At 40.6% G+C, this 15,383-nt stretch overlaps 2 protein-coding genes across 6 annotated transcripts; one reads left to right on the top strand and one right to left on the bottom strand.

Annotated features, from left to right (window-relative positions):
- LOC128609791 (choline-phosphate cytidylyltransferase A-like) lies at positions 1–4,432 on the top strand. Of its 3 annotated transcripts, none has more exons than XM_053628573.1 (10): positions 1–277; positions 500–551; positions 1,077–1,194; positions 2,225–2,324; positions 2,468–2,584; positions 2,668–2,819; positions 3,118–3,196; positions 3,319–3,461; positions 3,600–3,755; positions 4,215–4,432. In XM_053628573.1, the coding sequence occupies exons 3-10, from the start codon at positions 1,084–1,086 to the stop codon at positions 4,383–4,385; spliced, it is 1,029 nt and encodes a 342-aa protein (XP_053484548.1). In that variant the 5' UTR covers positions 1–277; positions 500–551; positions 1,077–1,083; the 3' UTR covers positions 4,386–4,432. The 3 variants fall into 3 exon arrangements, with proteins under 3 accessions (XP_053484548.1, XP_053484549.1, XP_053484550.1); XM_053628575.1 differs by having other exon boundaries at positions 51–277; positions 4,208–4,371; XM_053628574.1 differs by lacking the exon at positions 500–551.
- Positions 4,433–5,951: 1,519 nt separating this feature from the next.
- Positions 5,952–13,544, bottom strand: ap2m1a (adaptor related protein complex 2 subunit mu 1a). Of its 3 annotated transcripts, none has more exons than XM_053628571.1 (11): positions 13,389–13,544; positions 12,362–12,473; positions 11,529–11,794; positions 10,628–10,710; positions 9,540–9,675; positions 8,304–8,448; positions 7,933–8,052; positions 7,707–7,842; positions 7,493–7,590; positions 7,297–7,408; positions 5,952–7,036 (listed from the first exon to the last, which is right to left on the bottom strand). In XM_053628571.1, the coding sequence occupies exons 2-11, from the start codon at positions 12,433–12,435 to the stop codon at positions 6,902–6,904; spliced, it is 1,305 nt and encodes a 434-aa protein (XP_053484546.1). In that variant the 5' UTR covers positions 12,436–12,473; positions 13,389–13,544; the 3' UTR covers positions 5,952–6,901. The 3 variants fall into 3 exon arrangements, with proteins under 3 accessions (XP_053484546.1, XP_053484545.1, XP_053484544.1); XM_053628570.1 differs by having other exon boundaries at positions 5,958–7,036; positions 7,933–8,055; positions 13,493–13,530; XM_053628569.1 differs by having other exon boundaries at positions 5,959–7,036; positions 7,933–8,055.
- Between the last annotated feature and the right edge of the window lie 1,839 nt (positions 13,545–15,383).

Raw genomic sequence — 15,383 nt, forward strand, 5'->3', positions numbered from 1 at the left:
ACTCCCATCCATAGAGACAGCAATACACAATGACTTCATAAAATTCTAATTCTAATTCTAAATTCTTGATGTGTCCTACCAGTCAGTGGTAAGGCTACATCGGTCTTTCGCTTTGCACAATAAAGGTCAAACTGCCTGCGTGACAACACGGCTTCAGGGTGAATCTTTTCCACGGGCATAGTCCGGTTTGCTTGTTGTCCAGAAAAGCTGAAAAAACTCGGACAGCCCAGCCAGGAGACGCCAAATTAGACAACACTCGCAGACTTGTCCTCTGAAGGTAAAAAGGTTTATTACAGAAAGATTGTTAATACAGGATAGAATAAAGCAGGATAGAATAATGGGAGCGCTCTGAAACACTTGTGCTAAACCACTACTATATATATGAAAAGCAGAGCATGACACACTTCTGTGTACCGATAAGAAGCAGTTCAAAGGGTCTTGGAAGACGTGCAGACGAACATGTTTTAAACATCCATTCTACCACTTACTCCTTCTTCAGGGTCACAGGGGAACCTGGAGCCAATCCCAGGCAGCATCAGGCACAACGCAGGGTACAACCTGGACAGGGTGCCAGTCCATCGCAGGGCACAATCACATACACATTCACACACTATGGACACTTTAGACACGCCAATCAGCCTACCATGCATGTCTTTGGACTGGGGGAGGAAACCAGAGTACCCCTACAGCACGGGGAGAACATGCAAACTCCGCACACACATGGCCCCGGTGGGAATCAAACCCCCGATCCTGGAGGTGTGAGGCAAATGTGCTAACCACTAAGCCACCGTGCGCCCTAAGCAGATAAACAGTCTGTACTAATCTAAGTGACATGACATGTCCTTCTTAGGCATTATCCTCAGATGAGAATGAAACAGAACATAACTATTACAAAGTAAAAATGAGTGATTTCCCTCACAGGAATAAAGCTCATTCTAAAGCACATCTCTCTGAAATACAGTCTCCTCTTATTTGAGATATTTAGGTGTAAACATATTGTGACTGTAATTTCGGTTTATTTTACTCTGATTTACTTGAGCGGGAGTGCTGTAGAGTATTTGTTGTTTTTCCTGCAGGATTTCGATGGACATTCACGCTTCATCCCATGCTCCCTCCCGGAAGAGGAAGAGAGACGACTCCAACGGAGAGACGGAGGAAGGAGAGACGACGGCCAGATATAAACACCACACTGTGGTAATAACGCAGGGCTTTAAAAAGAGACGCTGTGCAAGCGATTTCCTTTACAAACCTGCACAATACAAACCATTAGAAATTCAGATTCAAAATGACTCCAAACAGAAATATTCTGGGACTTACGGTTCTTATGGTTTTACAATTTTAAACATTAAGTACAACATTTTAACATTAATTTAATTTTACAGCAGCTCATTTAAAGAAAAAAAGACATAATATACGCACAGAAAAGCGTACTGTTGCATCATTTATCACAGTACTGATATTATATCATCATCATCATCATCATGGGGGTTTCTGGGGCAGATCAGGAAAATGCTAATATTTAACACAAAAAAACAAAAACTACACACTTCATTTTATCTAATGAATGAAAAAACAACATGTGGGAATTATTTTTTTCTTTTCTTTTGGTTTAGGCCAGGGGTGTCAGATGTACGGCCCTCGGGCCAAAACCGGCCCGTAGGGGGTTCAATCCGGCCCGCAGGATGAATTTTGAAAGTGAACAAAATGCATAAAAGACACAAACTATAAATTTTTAATAAAATAGTATTCCTAAATTATCCGCTACGGGCGCACTGTTTTAGTCAGAGTAGAAGACGCGGCACAACCCTGGGACTCAGACCAAACAGCAGATGGTAGTAATGCGCCTTCTGCTGTTTGTTATTACAGTGTAGTCTACCCTATTTTCTACTCGCCCCCACACCCTCGTTAGCCAAAATGTCTTTGTCAAAAAGGAGAAAAGTTGATAGAGTGTAGAGTTTTCCAAGAAAATGGAGTGCAATACTATAATTTTCAGTTCCAAATATCTGTGACTTAAAGTTTTAAACACTGTGACCAGTTGTAATGATATGTTTTGTAAAAGGATATTTAATTAAATATGAAGATTTTCCTAATGTACTTGTACTTCTTTGCACGAAAACAAAGGGAAAAACATGGACTTATTATTTATAGGTAATTATTTTACTTGACATCTAATTATGCTGTATGTGGCCCCTGAACTAAAATGAGTTTGACACCCCTGGTTTAGGCTCTAAGAGATCCGGCTCCATATGCCGATCAGCTCAATTCGTTGGAGGATCAGCCATATGAACGCGTCAGCATGGAGGAGGCTCGAAGGGGAACACCACGTAAGTCTCACACACACACACACACACACACACACACACACACACACACACACAGTGATATAACACAACGCTTGCACAGGCTATGCTCAAGTTGACTATTGATGTGTTTTATGTGTGTGTGTGTGTGTGTGTGTCTGTGTTAGCTGACAGGCCGGTGAGGGTGTACGCAGACGGCATCTTCGACATGTTTCATTCAGGACACGCCCGCGCCCTCATGCAGGCCAAAGACCTCTTCCCCAACACACACCTCATCGTCGGAGGTACACACTGACCTTAAATACCGAGTGTGTTGATAAAGTGTGTGTGCGACAGACTGATAGAGTTATGATTGTGATGTGTGCAGTGTGCAGTGACGACCTCACACACAAACTGAAGGGCTTCACCGTGATGAACGAGGAGGAGCGCTACGACACCGTCACACACTGCCGCTATGTGGACGAGGTGGTGCGCAACGCGCCATGGACCCTCACGCAAGACTTCCTCACCAAACACCGGGTGTGTGTCTGCCACATTTACTGAAGGATCACACACACAAACACATCATCGTGGGCAATCTAGAATAGTTCCCTAAGTACACACACACACACACACACACTACTGTATAGATACTACATTATAGTACTTCCAGTAATGCAGCTCAGCCACTGCAGCGCCTCAGCTATGGGGTGCCATTATTTCTGTCCTGACTGATTTTAATTATCTGAATTTATGGATTTCCTTCATGACATAATGATATGAAACTTGTCTGTGCAGAGTGTTATACTGGAGCTCTAACCTGCGTGTGTGTTCTCAGATTGACTTTGTTGCTCATGATGATATCCCATACTCCTCAGCAGGGAGTGATGACGTGTACAAACACATCAAAGAGGCAGGTGAGGGAAACACACACACACACACACACACACACACACAGTGTTTATTCAGAAAATAAATTCCTTTCCACTCCCCTTTATTCCGTCTCGTATACGTACACGTGTTTATTATGTATGTTCAGGTATGTTTGCTCCGACCCAGCGCACCGAGGGCATTTCTACCTCCGACATCATCACACGCATCGTCCGCGACTACGACGTGTATGTGAGGAGAAACCTGCAGCGCGGCTACACGGCCAAAGAGCTCAACGTCAGCTTCATCAACGTGAGTCTTACCTCATCTTGACCTGCCCACTACACTACACTACACTTCTCTCTCTCTCTCTCTCTCTCTCTCTCTCTCATACACACACACACACATACACATACATCACAACGCTGCGTGTTTGCTCTCCGGCCACAGGAGAAGAAGTACCACCTGCAGGAGCGTGTGGATAAGGTGAAGCAGAAGGTGCGAGACGTGGAGGAGAAGAGCATCGACCTGATCCAGAAGTGGGAGGAGAAATCTCGGGAGTTCATCGGAAACTTCCTGCAGATGTTTGGGCCTGAGGGAGCACTGGTGAGTCGCGCCGCCTATAAGAGGAAAAACCTTCGTATCCTACGTTGCGTAAACGTCCATATAAGGAAATCGGCTAATGTGAATGTTTACGTGTTACTCTGTCGGGTTTAAATCACTTACGCATTTGAATTACAACAAGCGTTTTGTTGCTCCGTATTAAAGTATGGAATAAATCCGTAAATGAAGACCGATCGGGTAATCTGTTTAGTGAAGAGAAAAGTAACGGCACCCTATAAAAGGAGTTCGACTTAGTGTGTGCTCTTTCACCGTTTCCGCTCTTTCTGAGTCTTTTATAGAGATTTGTGGGCGTGGTTAAATGTAAATATACTTGTGGTGACGATACGCAAACTTTTGTCAGGAATCTGGCAGGAATTTTAGCTCATTCACATAATACTTTACTAAAATATTGTTTTTTCCCCCCCGCCTGCGTGTGTGTGACACCCCGCGCCAAGCACCCAGAGCACATCACCACCCATAGTCAGAACATCAGCGAGGACAAGGAGGACGACGGAGATTAAGAAGGAGCACGTCGGACGCTGTGTGTGGAAATGCAGTCTGCTCAGGTTTCTAAATGTCCCAGAACACAGAAGATTAATAAATCAGTGCAACATGAACAAAACTAGATATTAATTTCTTATTTCTACCTGACAACCAGGTGTGTGTGTGAAGGTCCATTTTATTTTATGAAATAAGTAAAAATAATGGAACAGGGCTGTGGAGGTCACCCTGTCGGACTGCTCATAATAGGTGGTGAACAGCGGAACAGGCCCCCCCCCAAAAGATCATCCAGGTTGGGGGTGTACACTGGACTTCCAAACTCCTTTATAAGCAGTCCCACAAACTGAGTTACATTGTTAAGTTCACTGGATCCTGTACTGGCCAAACACTCCCCCTACCGTCGGGCTGGGCCGAAGAACTGGGACAAAATGAACCCTAGCTACTACCTCTTGTCAGGCTTGGGGTTCGCCAGGCTCGAAAAATATAACTGGCAGTCGAACAGGAAATATTCGGGGTAGCCAAAAAATCCATCATAAGGAATCTGGGAGAGCCATGGCAGTCCATTGAGGAAACATGAGGAGTTGAATCTCGGCACAGTGTTTTTTTTTTATTACCTTAGCGTGACGTCTCCTTCGCTTTCCTGCTGCATCCATGTTGGAGGTGAATTATCTGTCATGTAATGGTTTTAAAGATGGCTGCAAGTTCAGTTAAGAGCTTTATTGAAGAGAGAGAGGCAGACAAATCCAGATCCGGACTTTTGTTTGTTTTGCATGTGCATTGTGTGGATTATTTCACTTTTTTTCCCTTCATCTTCAACATTTTCAGTTTTTGGACTCTTTTGGATACTTTTGTGTGTGTGTGTGTGTGTTGTTGTTTTTTTGCTGCTTGATGCTTCTCTGGCTGTCAGCCTGCAGCGAGCGCTCTCCCTGACTTGTCCACTACTTCCGGCTCGGCTGGTGAGTGAGATAACGCTCTCTGTATCAGTTGTGCTGATTGTTTGGATGGGTTGCCATCCCCTTGGTGAGCTGTATATTGGTGGTGTGATAGCCAGAATCTGGCTAACGTGGTATCGCTGGTGGGCCGGATCATACCTGTAAGCGTAAATATGCCTTGGGCAGTTGCTCCCTTTCGTCATCATGTTTCGTGATAGAACTGAAATGGAGATCGGATACTCACCATCCCAACTCAGGGCTTTGAAATGCCGTCCACGTTTTGATTCTGCAACATACGAGTACTGTCAGACGCTTGGAATTACTCATCGTCCACAATATACACACAGCTCATCCAGAGTATCCCTGAACACTCACTGCTCAATTCCTGGTACTATCACATGCATCTGGTCTAACAACATGGCCCAGCCTAAATCCAAGGCACCATCTAGTGACTGGCTCCTTTATGACCTCGCAGACTATTACACGTCTTGCTCTTGGAGTGATCTTTGCTGGTCTCCACTCCTGAGGAGGGTAATAATGGTCTTGAATTTCCTCCATCTGTGGATTGGTGGAGTCCAAACTCTTTAGAGATGGTTTTCTAACCTTTTCCAGCCTGATGAGCTTCAACAACTCTTTTTTTGAAGTCCTCAGACATCTTGCTCATGCCACTTCCACAAACGTGTTGTGAAGATCAGACTCTGATAAACCCCTTATCTTTAAATAAAACAGGGAGTCACTCACACCTGATTGTCATCCGATTGATAGAAAATACCTGACTCTAATTTCACCTTCACATTAATCTGCTAATCCTAGAGGTGCACATACGTTTGCCACACACACATATAATATTGGATCATTTTCCTCAATAAATGACCAAGTATAATAATTTTTTCTCATTTGTTTAACCGGGTTCTCTTGGTCTACATTTTGTCACGTTGCTCGCCTCCATCCCTTCATTAGCCTCAAAGACACTGAAACACTTATTCACGCATTTATATCCTCAGGGCTTGACTACTGCAATGCTCTCTTCACTGGTTTACCTGCGAATTCTACTGCTAGGGTGCAATATATTCAAAACTCAGCTGCTAGACTAGGTACACATACCGATCATGTAACAACTCGGTGTCGGAGATTTAACAAACGACGCGAAGTCTGACTGTTGCTCTAAAGCTAATGTGTGTGTATATACAGTGCAACTCATTTAAAAGGTAAGAGATGTGGCTGTGTTTACCATTCATGCTCTGGGCAGCCATTTTGATTTGACGTTGAGGGAGTTTTCTAGGTAGGTGTTATGGGTTTTAACCATGTGGATGCAGAGAGGAATAAGACACAGTTTTGCATTTTTTAATATATTTGTATATACGTTTACTGTTAGAGACAGCGATATCAGAGAGAGAGAGAGAGAGAGAGAGAGAGAGAGAGAGAGAGAGAACATTACACATCACATCGATCCTCACAGCACTGCACCGCCCTACACGCCATAACATCCGAGTGACAGTGAGGAAGTCCGCTCATGCAGCGTCATATCACTAGGATGTTAATTAGCGTTTTGGACACGCCCTTATTCTATAACTCTCTCTTTCTCTCTCTCCATTATAACTGTTCATACACACAGGACACGGTTCACGTTTGCATAATTCTCTACTGTTTGTTTAGTTTAACTCATCCACCTATCTCAGAGGGAAAGTGTGGGATGGGAGACAGCTAGTCACGTGGTCAGCAGCGCGTCTCGTAGATACCGCTGCGGCCGATGTAGCGAACCCATTTGATGACGTCATGGTCGCTGTAGTTCAGCTTGGATTCGAACACCTTCAGATAGCGAACCTTCAGACCAGATGGAGCGAACGGAACCTGAGGAACAAAACAGAAGATCTAGACATGTAGAAATGTTTTTTATCAACCTTTTTTACACATCAAATTATAAATAGAAACTACAGCAAACACAACATGTTTAATATTAGATAATGAAGTACGAGACGTTTCTGATGATAAATAAAAGCTGTTTATCAGCCAGGGCCATCATTAGCGAGTTAAAAAGATCTATTTGTATGAATATGCAGTATGTGAATATTAATAAGCATATAAAAGGTATGAACGTTAGCATCTCTCACCTCAAAGTTCATTGAAATGGGAGGACGAGCCCACTTCTTCTTATCGTTGGTGGGCAGCAGCTCGATCTCAGCGCTGATCTGAGACTCCTTCATTCCAGCCATGCGCTTAATCCTGATCACAAGGAGGGTCAAAAACTCAGACACTATCTCACACACACACACCTGAGTCATAAAAGGAACAGTACTCATCACTGACTTCCACACAATGGCGTTCTCACTGGCCTTGTACTTGGCTTTGCCTTTCATGCAGATCACCTGCACGCCGCTCGTGTTCAGAGGGGTGGGGATGCGCACCTGGAACCACGAGCTGCCCGTTAACGGTGAATCGTTCAGCGGGATGTATTTATTAAAATAAATAAATAAATAAATAATGATAATAAAAAACCAACACAAAATGCAATTGAACTCACCTCAATCTTCTGTGCCAGTAAGGATGGTTTGAAGTTGGACTTGATGACGACTTTGACCTCCAGCTTGGTGCGCCCGACCTCACGGACCAGCGGGATGACGCGGAATGGCAGGATGATGTCCTTAGTGGTGCGATACCTGCAGGAATCCAGGGAGAGTTTTACCGGAGCCTTAATCAGCCACGTGAGGGGAAAACTCTGACCGAGGAAATGTGACGGTCACACTGACCTCATGAGCTCGTACTCGCCATCTGGGGGGATGAAGCTGATGCTGCGCTCCGAGTCGAACTTGCTGAGACGGACACACTGGTGGAAGGTGCAGTCATCGATGGCGATGGACTGCTTTCCGCTGCTGAAAAACACACAATGTATGTAACATTTGTTTCTACTTATTTATTTCTGTAGTTCTTCTCTAACTTCTGTAGCCAATACTTTAGCAATACAAATGTTTATCTGACATGCCAATAAATCAACCTTCTGACAGGCAGACAGGGAGGGAGTGTTTCAGCCCTGCTCCCTCACACGGCATAGTGCATTTCATTTCCTGTAAATAAACTAAATGTATATTATCACCGTGAAAGTTAAACAGGTCCTAGTTACCTCTTCCCGGTGTCATCGCCCGCGGCGGCTTTCCCCTGCTTGTCAATGACGATCTTGTCGTTCATGCCGAACTTGCACTCGGGCATCCCACTCAGGTAGCTCTTCATCACCACGCGACCCGACACGTGCGCGCTCAGCACCTGACCTGCAGCAGCACACAAGCAGGAATATACAACACCTGTTAGACTAGCATGTAAAGCCATGTTACCCTCAACACGACTGCTCTAAACGTATTTTTTTTTTAAAGTCACGCACTTGTATTGATGCTCGGTTGTGATCATTATGCACGGTGTCTCAACATACCAGGAGCATACTCAGGTAGGGGGCGTGGCCGAAGGTTTAAAGGTGGAGTTTGTACGTTAAACAGCAATTTGGACGATAGAAAAGTTCTTGTTTGATTAAAGTCTGTTTTTAAAATACACATAGATGTAACATGGATAAAAATCTACAGAATCTATATCTATAAAAAAAAATATAGAAATCTATATACGTTAATGTACTAACGAGAGTAAGTAAAACTTAAGAATTTAAAAGGTTATTATAGTTTGTTGTTTTAGTAAGTTAAGAGTTAGTTTAGTTTACATTTCACGGTAGACTAAATGCTATTTTTATATATATATATACACATATATATACACATATGTATACATATGTGTGTGTGTGTATATATATATATATATATATATATATATTATATATTATATTTATATATATATATATATATATATATATATAAATATAATATATATAATATATAATATATACATATATATACACATGTATACATATGTGTGTGTATATATATATATATTATATATTATATATATTATATATTATATTTATATATATTTATATATATACACACACACAAAATATATGAACTAAAATACTATTTGTATATAATGCAATTAATTGCGTATTAATATATCATTTTTAATTAGAGCTCTGGCATAAAAAAAAAGTTGTCATTATTAAAACAATTAAACAATTAATTTTTAATCAGAATTGTGGGTTTTTTTTGGTCATTATTTGTAATTAAGGAGCAGAATTGTGTTAAATTTTTTTATTATGAAAGAAGCTTTATGAATAGAAAGTTATACATATACAATGTTATGTAATTATTATAACCATCAGGTATGACCACTTTTTAAAAATTATTTATCACCTTAATACGAATCTTTCATCTCTACAGTTGATGTGTTCAGTGTGACCCGCGGGGGGCGCCGTCTCACTCACCCTGCGGGGACATGAGCAGGTTGACACTCTCCAGCACGTCCAGGAAAAGCTCGTTACGGCGGTATTTAATGCCCTCCCTACGCCAACCGATCTGCCCCGTCACCTGGCTGGTGATCTGAGACTGCTCCTCCTTCGTCTGAGGAACAACACGGACAATCAATCGACTGTCATCTCTCTCTCTCACACACAGACACACACACACTTTATCGTTATTTACCTGATGCTGCAGTGATCCAGTTCCAAACACACAGCATGAGGAAAGGAGGGGGGAGGGGAAAAAAAGTGTGAGTGTCACATTACACACACATTCCAGCATTACACACTTCATGTCATAAAACTCTATACACTTTACTAAAATGGCGCACATTCACACCTCACTCTTCTTTCTTTCTTACTTGTTCCTCCTTTTTTCCCCCTTCTCTCTTTTCCTGTCATTCTCTTTCTGTTTTCCTTCTTGCTGTCTCTTTCTTTCAATTTCTTCCTTTCTCTCAATATATTTCTCTCTCACTCTTACCTTCTCTCTTTATATATTTCTCTCACTCTTTCCTTCATTCTCTCTTTACATTTCTGTTTTTCTCATGCATCTATTTCTCTATAGTTCCCTCACACTTTCTTTCTTTCATCCTCTCTGCCTTTCCTTTCATCCCTTGCTCTTATTCATTCCATATTGTTTACCTATTCTTTGTTTATTCCTCCCTCACCTTTTTCTCCCTTCATTTCTTTTCTTCCTTCCTTCATCTCTTTTTCCTCTCTCGCTTTCACATTCACTTAATCTTATTTAGCCCTTCTTGATCTGCGTTTTCTCACACGCTTACTCTCCCTCTCGCTCACTTTTTCTTCCTATTGCATATCTGTTTTCACTTCGTTCTTACCTTCTTTCTCTCACATGCTCTCATGAGAGAAGAAGAAGAATTAGTTTACTGGCTCCAGCACAGACGCCTGAACTGTTACAGAGGCTTGTTGTCATGGTTACGCAGCCCCACAGGAAGTGCAGTGGAACTGAGATTAGTTCAATCCTGACACAGGAACTCAGCACACAACAGGCAGCCAATCAGAAGCGAGTGTGTAGGAGGAGGGGAGGAGTTTACCTGACCCTTAATGCCCTGCTGCGTAATAAACGTCTTCAGTGCTCCAGTCTCCGAGTTCTGAGGATATCCAAAGTCCAGAATCTCTGTACACACACACACACACACACACACACACACACACACAGGTGTGACATTCTTCAAATACCTCACCATCATCAGTTCACTCCTCCACCCAAAGTATCTCCTTCTTCCATCCTTTTTCTTTCATTCTTCCCTGCTATCTCTCTTTCTTCCCTGTCCCTCCTTTCTCTCTTTTATCTTGCCTTCTTTCTCCCTCCTTTTTCTCCTTTCTTTCTTATCTTCCTTCTTTATTCCCTCAGAGGAAATGGAGAACAAAAAAAAGGGAAGGAACAAAGGTTAATTTGTTCTTTCTTCCTTCCCTCCCTCCTTTCTTTCTTCCCTCTGTTCGTACTTTCATCCTTCCTTCTGTTTGTTTTTTTCTTCCTTACATCCTTTCTTTCTTTCCTCCGTTTTATTTCTTTTTAACATCCTTCCTTCCTACCTTTTGTCATTTCTTTCATCCTTCCATCCCTTCTTTCCTCTCTCCTTTCTTTTTCCCTTTCTTTGTCTGTTTTCTCTCACTCCTTTTCACTCTTTTTTTTTAAAGGTTTCTTCATCAGTCTCCTCCATTTTCATCCCTTGTTAACTTTATTCTCTCAGTTTTATTTTTCCACCTTATTTATTCAGTTTCCTCCCTTTTATTTCCCCCTCTCATTTTCTCTTTCCTTTTCCTGTTTTTTCTTCCACTCTTTCCTCTTGTTTGTCCTTTCTCCCCTTTCTCTCTCACACACATTTCTCTCTCTCCCTCCCTCTCATTCTTTGATCACACCTTCACTTCCACTTCATGTCCATTACTTTACTCTTTCCCTTTATTATTCATTTACTGATTTATGATTATTACCATCCAGAAGCTCGTAGATGAGGACAAAGTTGTTCTTGATGTTCTCCTCGCTGATCTTGCCGAAGTAGGCCGCCATCACGTCGCACATCTTGTAGAGGAACTCGAACACCATGGCGGCGTTGACGTTCTGCTTGGTGACGGCCGCCAGCCAGATGTTGGAGCGCTTCACATGGAAGAAGCTTGTGCGTGCGATGTTGCTGACGGGCGAGCGCACCTGCTGCCGGGCGTGGATCACATTCACACGGAACGCATCCACCGCATTCCTCCTGTAGGCGAGCAGAGGCAGAGAGACAGAGAGAGAGACAGAGAGTGTTGGAGCTCGCTGAACACTAATCCCTTAATTACACAGAGAATTTGGTGAGCTGAGGGACACACACACATTCTGTTCAACATCAAATTAATATGGAGATGATTATCTAGGACATGTTTGGTATCCACACACACAAAATAAATAAAGATGATCCCCCAAAACAGTGTTTATAAAAATGTCTGCTAATCTGTGCTCATGGAAAAAAAGAGAAATGCTGAAGCAGCTAAATCAGAAGTAGATGTAAGATCTGCACTTCCTGTGCTCCTTCCTGTGTCACCGAGAACAATAGAACTGATAACCACTGATAAAAAGCTCAGGGAAGAGCCGGTAATCAGATAAGTCTGATTGCCATGGTCTCCAAGGACGCACATGATGCTCTTCTTTCAGAATATAAATAATTTTCCATAAATTAATCTTCAAAACACAACGTCAAGAGACACCAAAGACCAAGACAAGGTCTCGTTTACGGCACTGAAATGAAACGGCAAGGACAGACAACACGAATTTCACGCCGAGAACTCACCCTATGTCATCACGGTACACACGGGAGATCAGTACCTCCCCCTTGTGGTTGTAGATGAACAGTCCTCCAATCATGGTGGCTGCTCTTCACGCCTCACGTGCCATTCTCAGTCCTGCAAATGAAAAAAAAAATAACTAGCACAGTTCCCTTCATTAAAAGCGTGATGTTTTGGATCTGGGGGAGGAGCTGTGCGCGAGCGCAGTTTGTCAGGTCAACCGTTTGAACCAATCACGTCAGATATGCAAATCGTTACAGGCTGACAAGGTAACGAAATCCACACACAAATCTGGGTTATAAAAGGTTAGATTTCGACACAACTGTTAATTACATAACTGAGCTAGCTTACTAGCAGTTAACCAGCTGCCACAAGTTCATCTATACATTTGCATAATCATGCATATTCATTAACATCCTTGCGTCTTTAATGAGAGTAAAGACACCTAGTATGTTCCTAGTAGCTTCATAACAAGTTAAATCTGATAAACTACGTATATTTCTATAGAATAATCTATTTTATACTAAATTATAAAACTGCATAGATTAATTCTATAGAAACAACATAAAGTATAACACAATAATAACGATGCCATCAAAAATGGAAGTCTACACCGAGAATATACTAGGAAAATATCTTGCAATAATAGAATAAAGCAGAGCGAACACTAAAGAGGTTTTCCTTTTTTCTACGTCACTTCCGGTCAAAAAAACCCCAAAAAAAAACAGCGTTAAAACGAAGACGACGAGTCCAACGGTTTAATCGTGATATATTAATCAGGACATGGCGTCCGTCTCTGTGGAAAAAGAAGTGCATTAAATATTAATAAAACCCCCACCTTGTTATCGAGAACGTTTCTTTTCACTCTTAATATTAATCACCTTGAAGTGATATTGTGCTATTTATCCACAATCTGTACATTTAAAATGGCTTTCTATCTCCTCGGTCGTCAGGGATGCACGCGCAAAATTCGCTCGAAGCTAAACAACGACAAATTACGCATTCGTTTGTTTAAATTAATTATAATCATACCTCAGTAGGATCCGCTGAAGTAAGCGCGGAACAACCCGAATTCCGTCTTTTTTTGGGGGCGGGGGACTGCTAAAAGATTAGCGGGAACATTAGACTCCCTTTACCTCAGTATGACTCCCTGGCTCCGGCCCTCCTTCAGCCTGGAAGTCAGCTGACGACTTCAGCGTAGTGCGCATGCACCAAAGAGAGAACCCGGAAGCAGGGCTGAATTTAATATAGCTAGCTAATATATTCATTAGGGCACTTGGTAGGGTGTGATATAACGGATTTATGGCGGTATAGCTAGTTCATTATATATGCGTTTGGGATTCAGCCCAGGTCAAAGCTTGGCATCTTTATATTATCTATAGATATATCAGGCAGCCATTTATATCTTTTGTAAACGTAATATTATATCTATTTTGTAAAGTTTCGCACTTAAAAGAAACAAAATAAAATTAGAAAACTAAAATACATTCTGTGAATTCAAGGGGTTAACTGAAACAAATCTGTTAATGTAAAATTAATAATTGTGTTATTAATATAATCATATTTACACAGCAATACATAATTATCAACTACTATTCATTTGAAAACTTTGTTATATTATTATGTATGTATGTATGTATGTATGTATATTGTAGTACATTTTAGCACAAATGTTTATTTAGTGAATTTCATAAAAAAATATTGCATTTAAAAAAAAAAAAAACTCAAACAAATCTGACTTAATAATTTCCAAGAATTTTTTTAAATACACTTTTAGTATTTTATATGTATATAATAGTGTCGTTATTACCATTTAATAATATATAATTATGCAACTTTTTTAAAACTACATTTAAAACTATTTTAATAAAATTATATTAAATAATAAAAAAACTATTTAAAAGTATTTATTTTAGTTACTATAAGTACTACATTTATGAAAAGTCAAACTAATCGTCACAATCTAAAGTTGTAAACCTAAACCGGGCTCAGTAATGAATGTTATTAATATTAATATGCTATAAAGAGTTTTTATTTATTTCTAACATACAGATAATACGTGTAGGCTATGTCAGCAAAACTTTGTCTGAAATCATACATTGATTCTTTCTCATTAAATAAACTATTTTACTTTAAAAGAAAATCGCAGTACAGCTTCAAACTGATTGTTGAGTTTTTATAACATGGTTAGATCTTTGTAATAAAAAGTTCATATAATATTATTGTTTAAAATGATTTATTGATGATGTAATGATATAGAAAGCATGTGATTGAAGGTTGGTTCTGTGGATCAGTAGGACGCTGTGTGTGATGAGTGTGTGGGTTGAAACTATTTCACCCCAACAAAGAGAGTTTGTGTGAAATTAAATTCCTTTTGGAGTCACATTACTGAAATTCAGGCTACTGTTTATAGAATTGGAGTGTGAATTAGTAAATCAAACATAATCATAAGTAAAACAAATGAATATAGACAAAGATCAACAAACAATGAGTTATATTTATAACTAAGGTTTATGGGGATGCTGTATAGTTTTGTTCGAACACTGTTTGTTTGTTTTTTAACTTAAAAGCTTTTTTAAGGAATTTAAGGAATTTGCATAATTATTGGCTCCCACAATTAATGGTACTATCACACCTATCCTGAACAGAACAGAAGTACTGAGTCTCTTCTGTAATGGAGAAACCCGGATTCTCCTCCATGCACAACATTTATTTAAGCTCTTTATATTGTCATGTTTCCACTTTCAGATTTTTCCTTTACTGAGATATCTGATGCAGAACACTGGTTTTGTGTCCAACAGTAATTTCTGTGTTGATTTGGATACAGGGGTGTTTGGGGTCATGATATAGACTTGTAGCTGCCAAATGTAAACCTCCTGGCAGAAGCCACCAACTTTTGGATTAAATCAGTTTGATAATTGATCAGTCATGATGAAATCCATCTTCCCAAGATGCTTTAGATTTTGCATTGGGGTTTATTTTCCCTCATTGATATGGATGGGAGAAACTTTTTATGCTTGATTTGGA

This window comes from Ictalurus furcatus, chromosome 7 (assembly GCF_023375685.1).
Source record: "Ictalurus furcatus strain D&B chromosome 7, Billie_1.0, whole genome shotgun sequence".
NCBI classification, from domain to species: domain Eukaryota; kingdom Metazoa; phylum Chordata; class Actinopteri; order Siluriformes; family Ictaluridae; genus Ictalurus; species Ictalurus furcatus.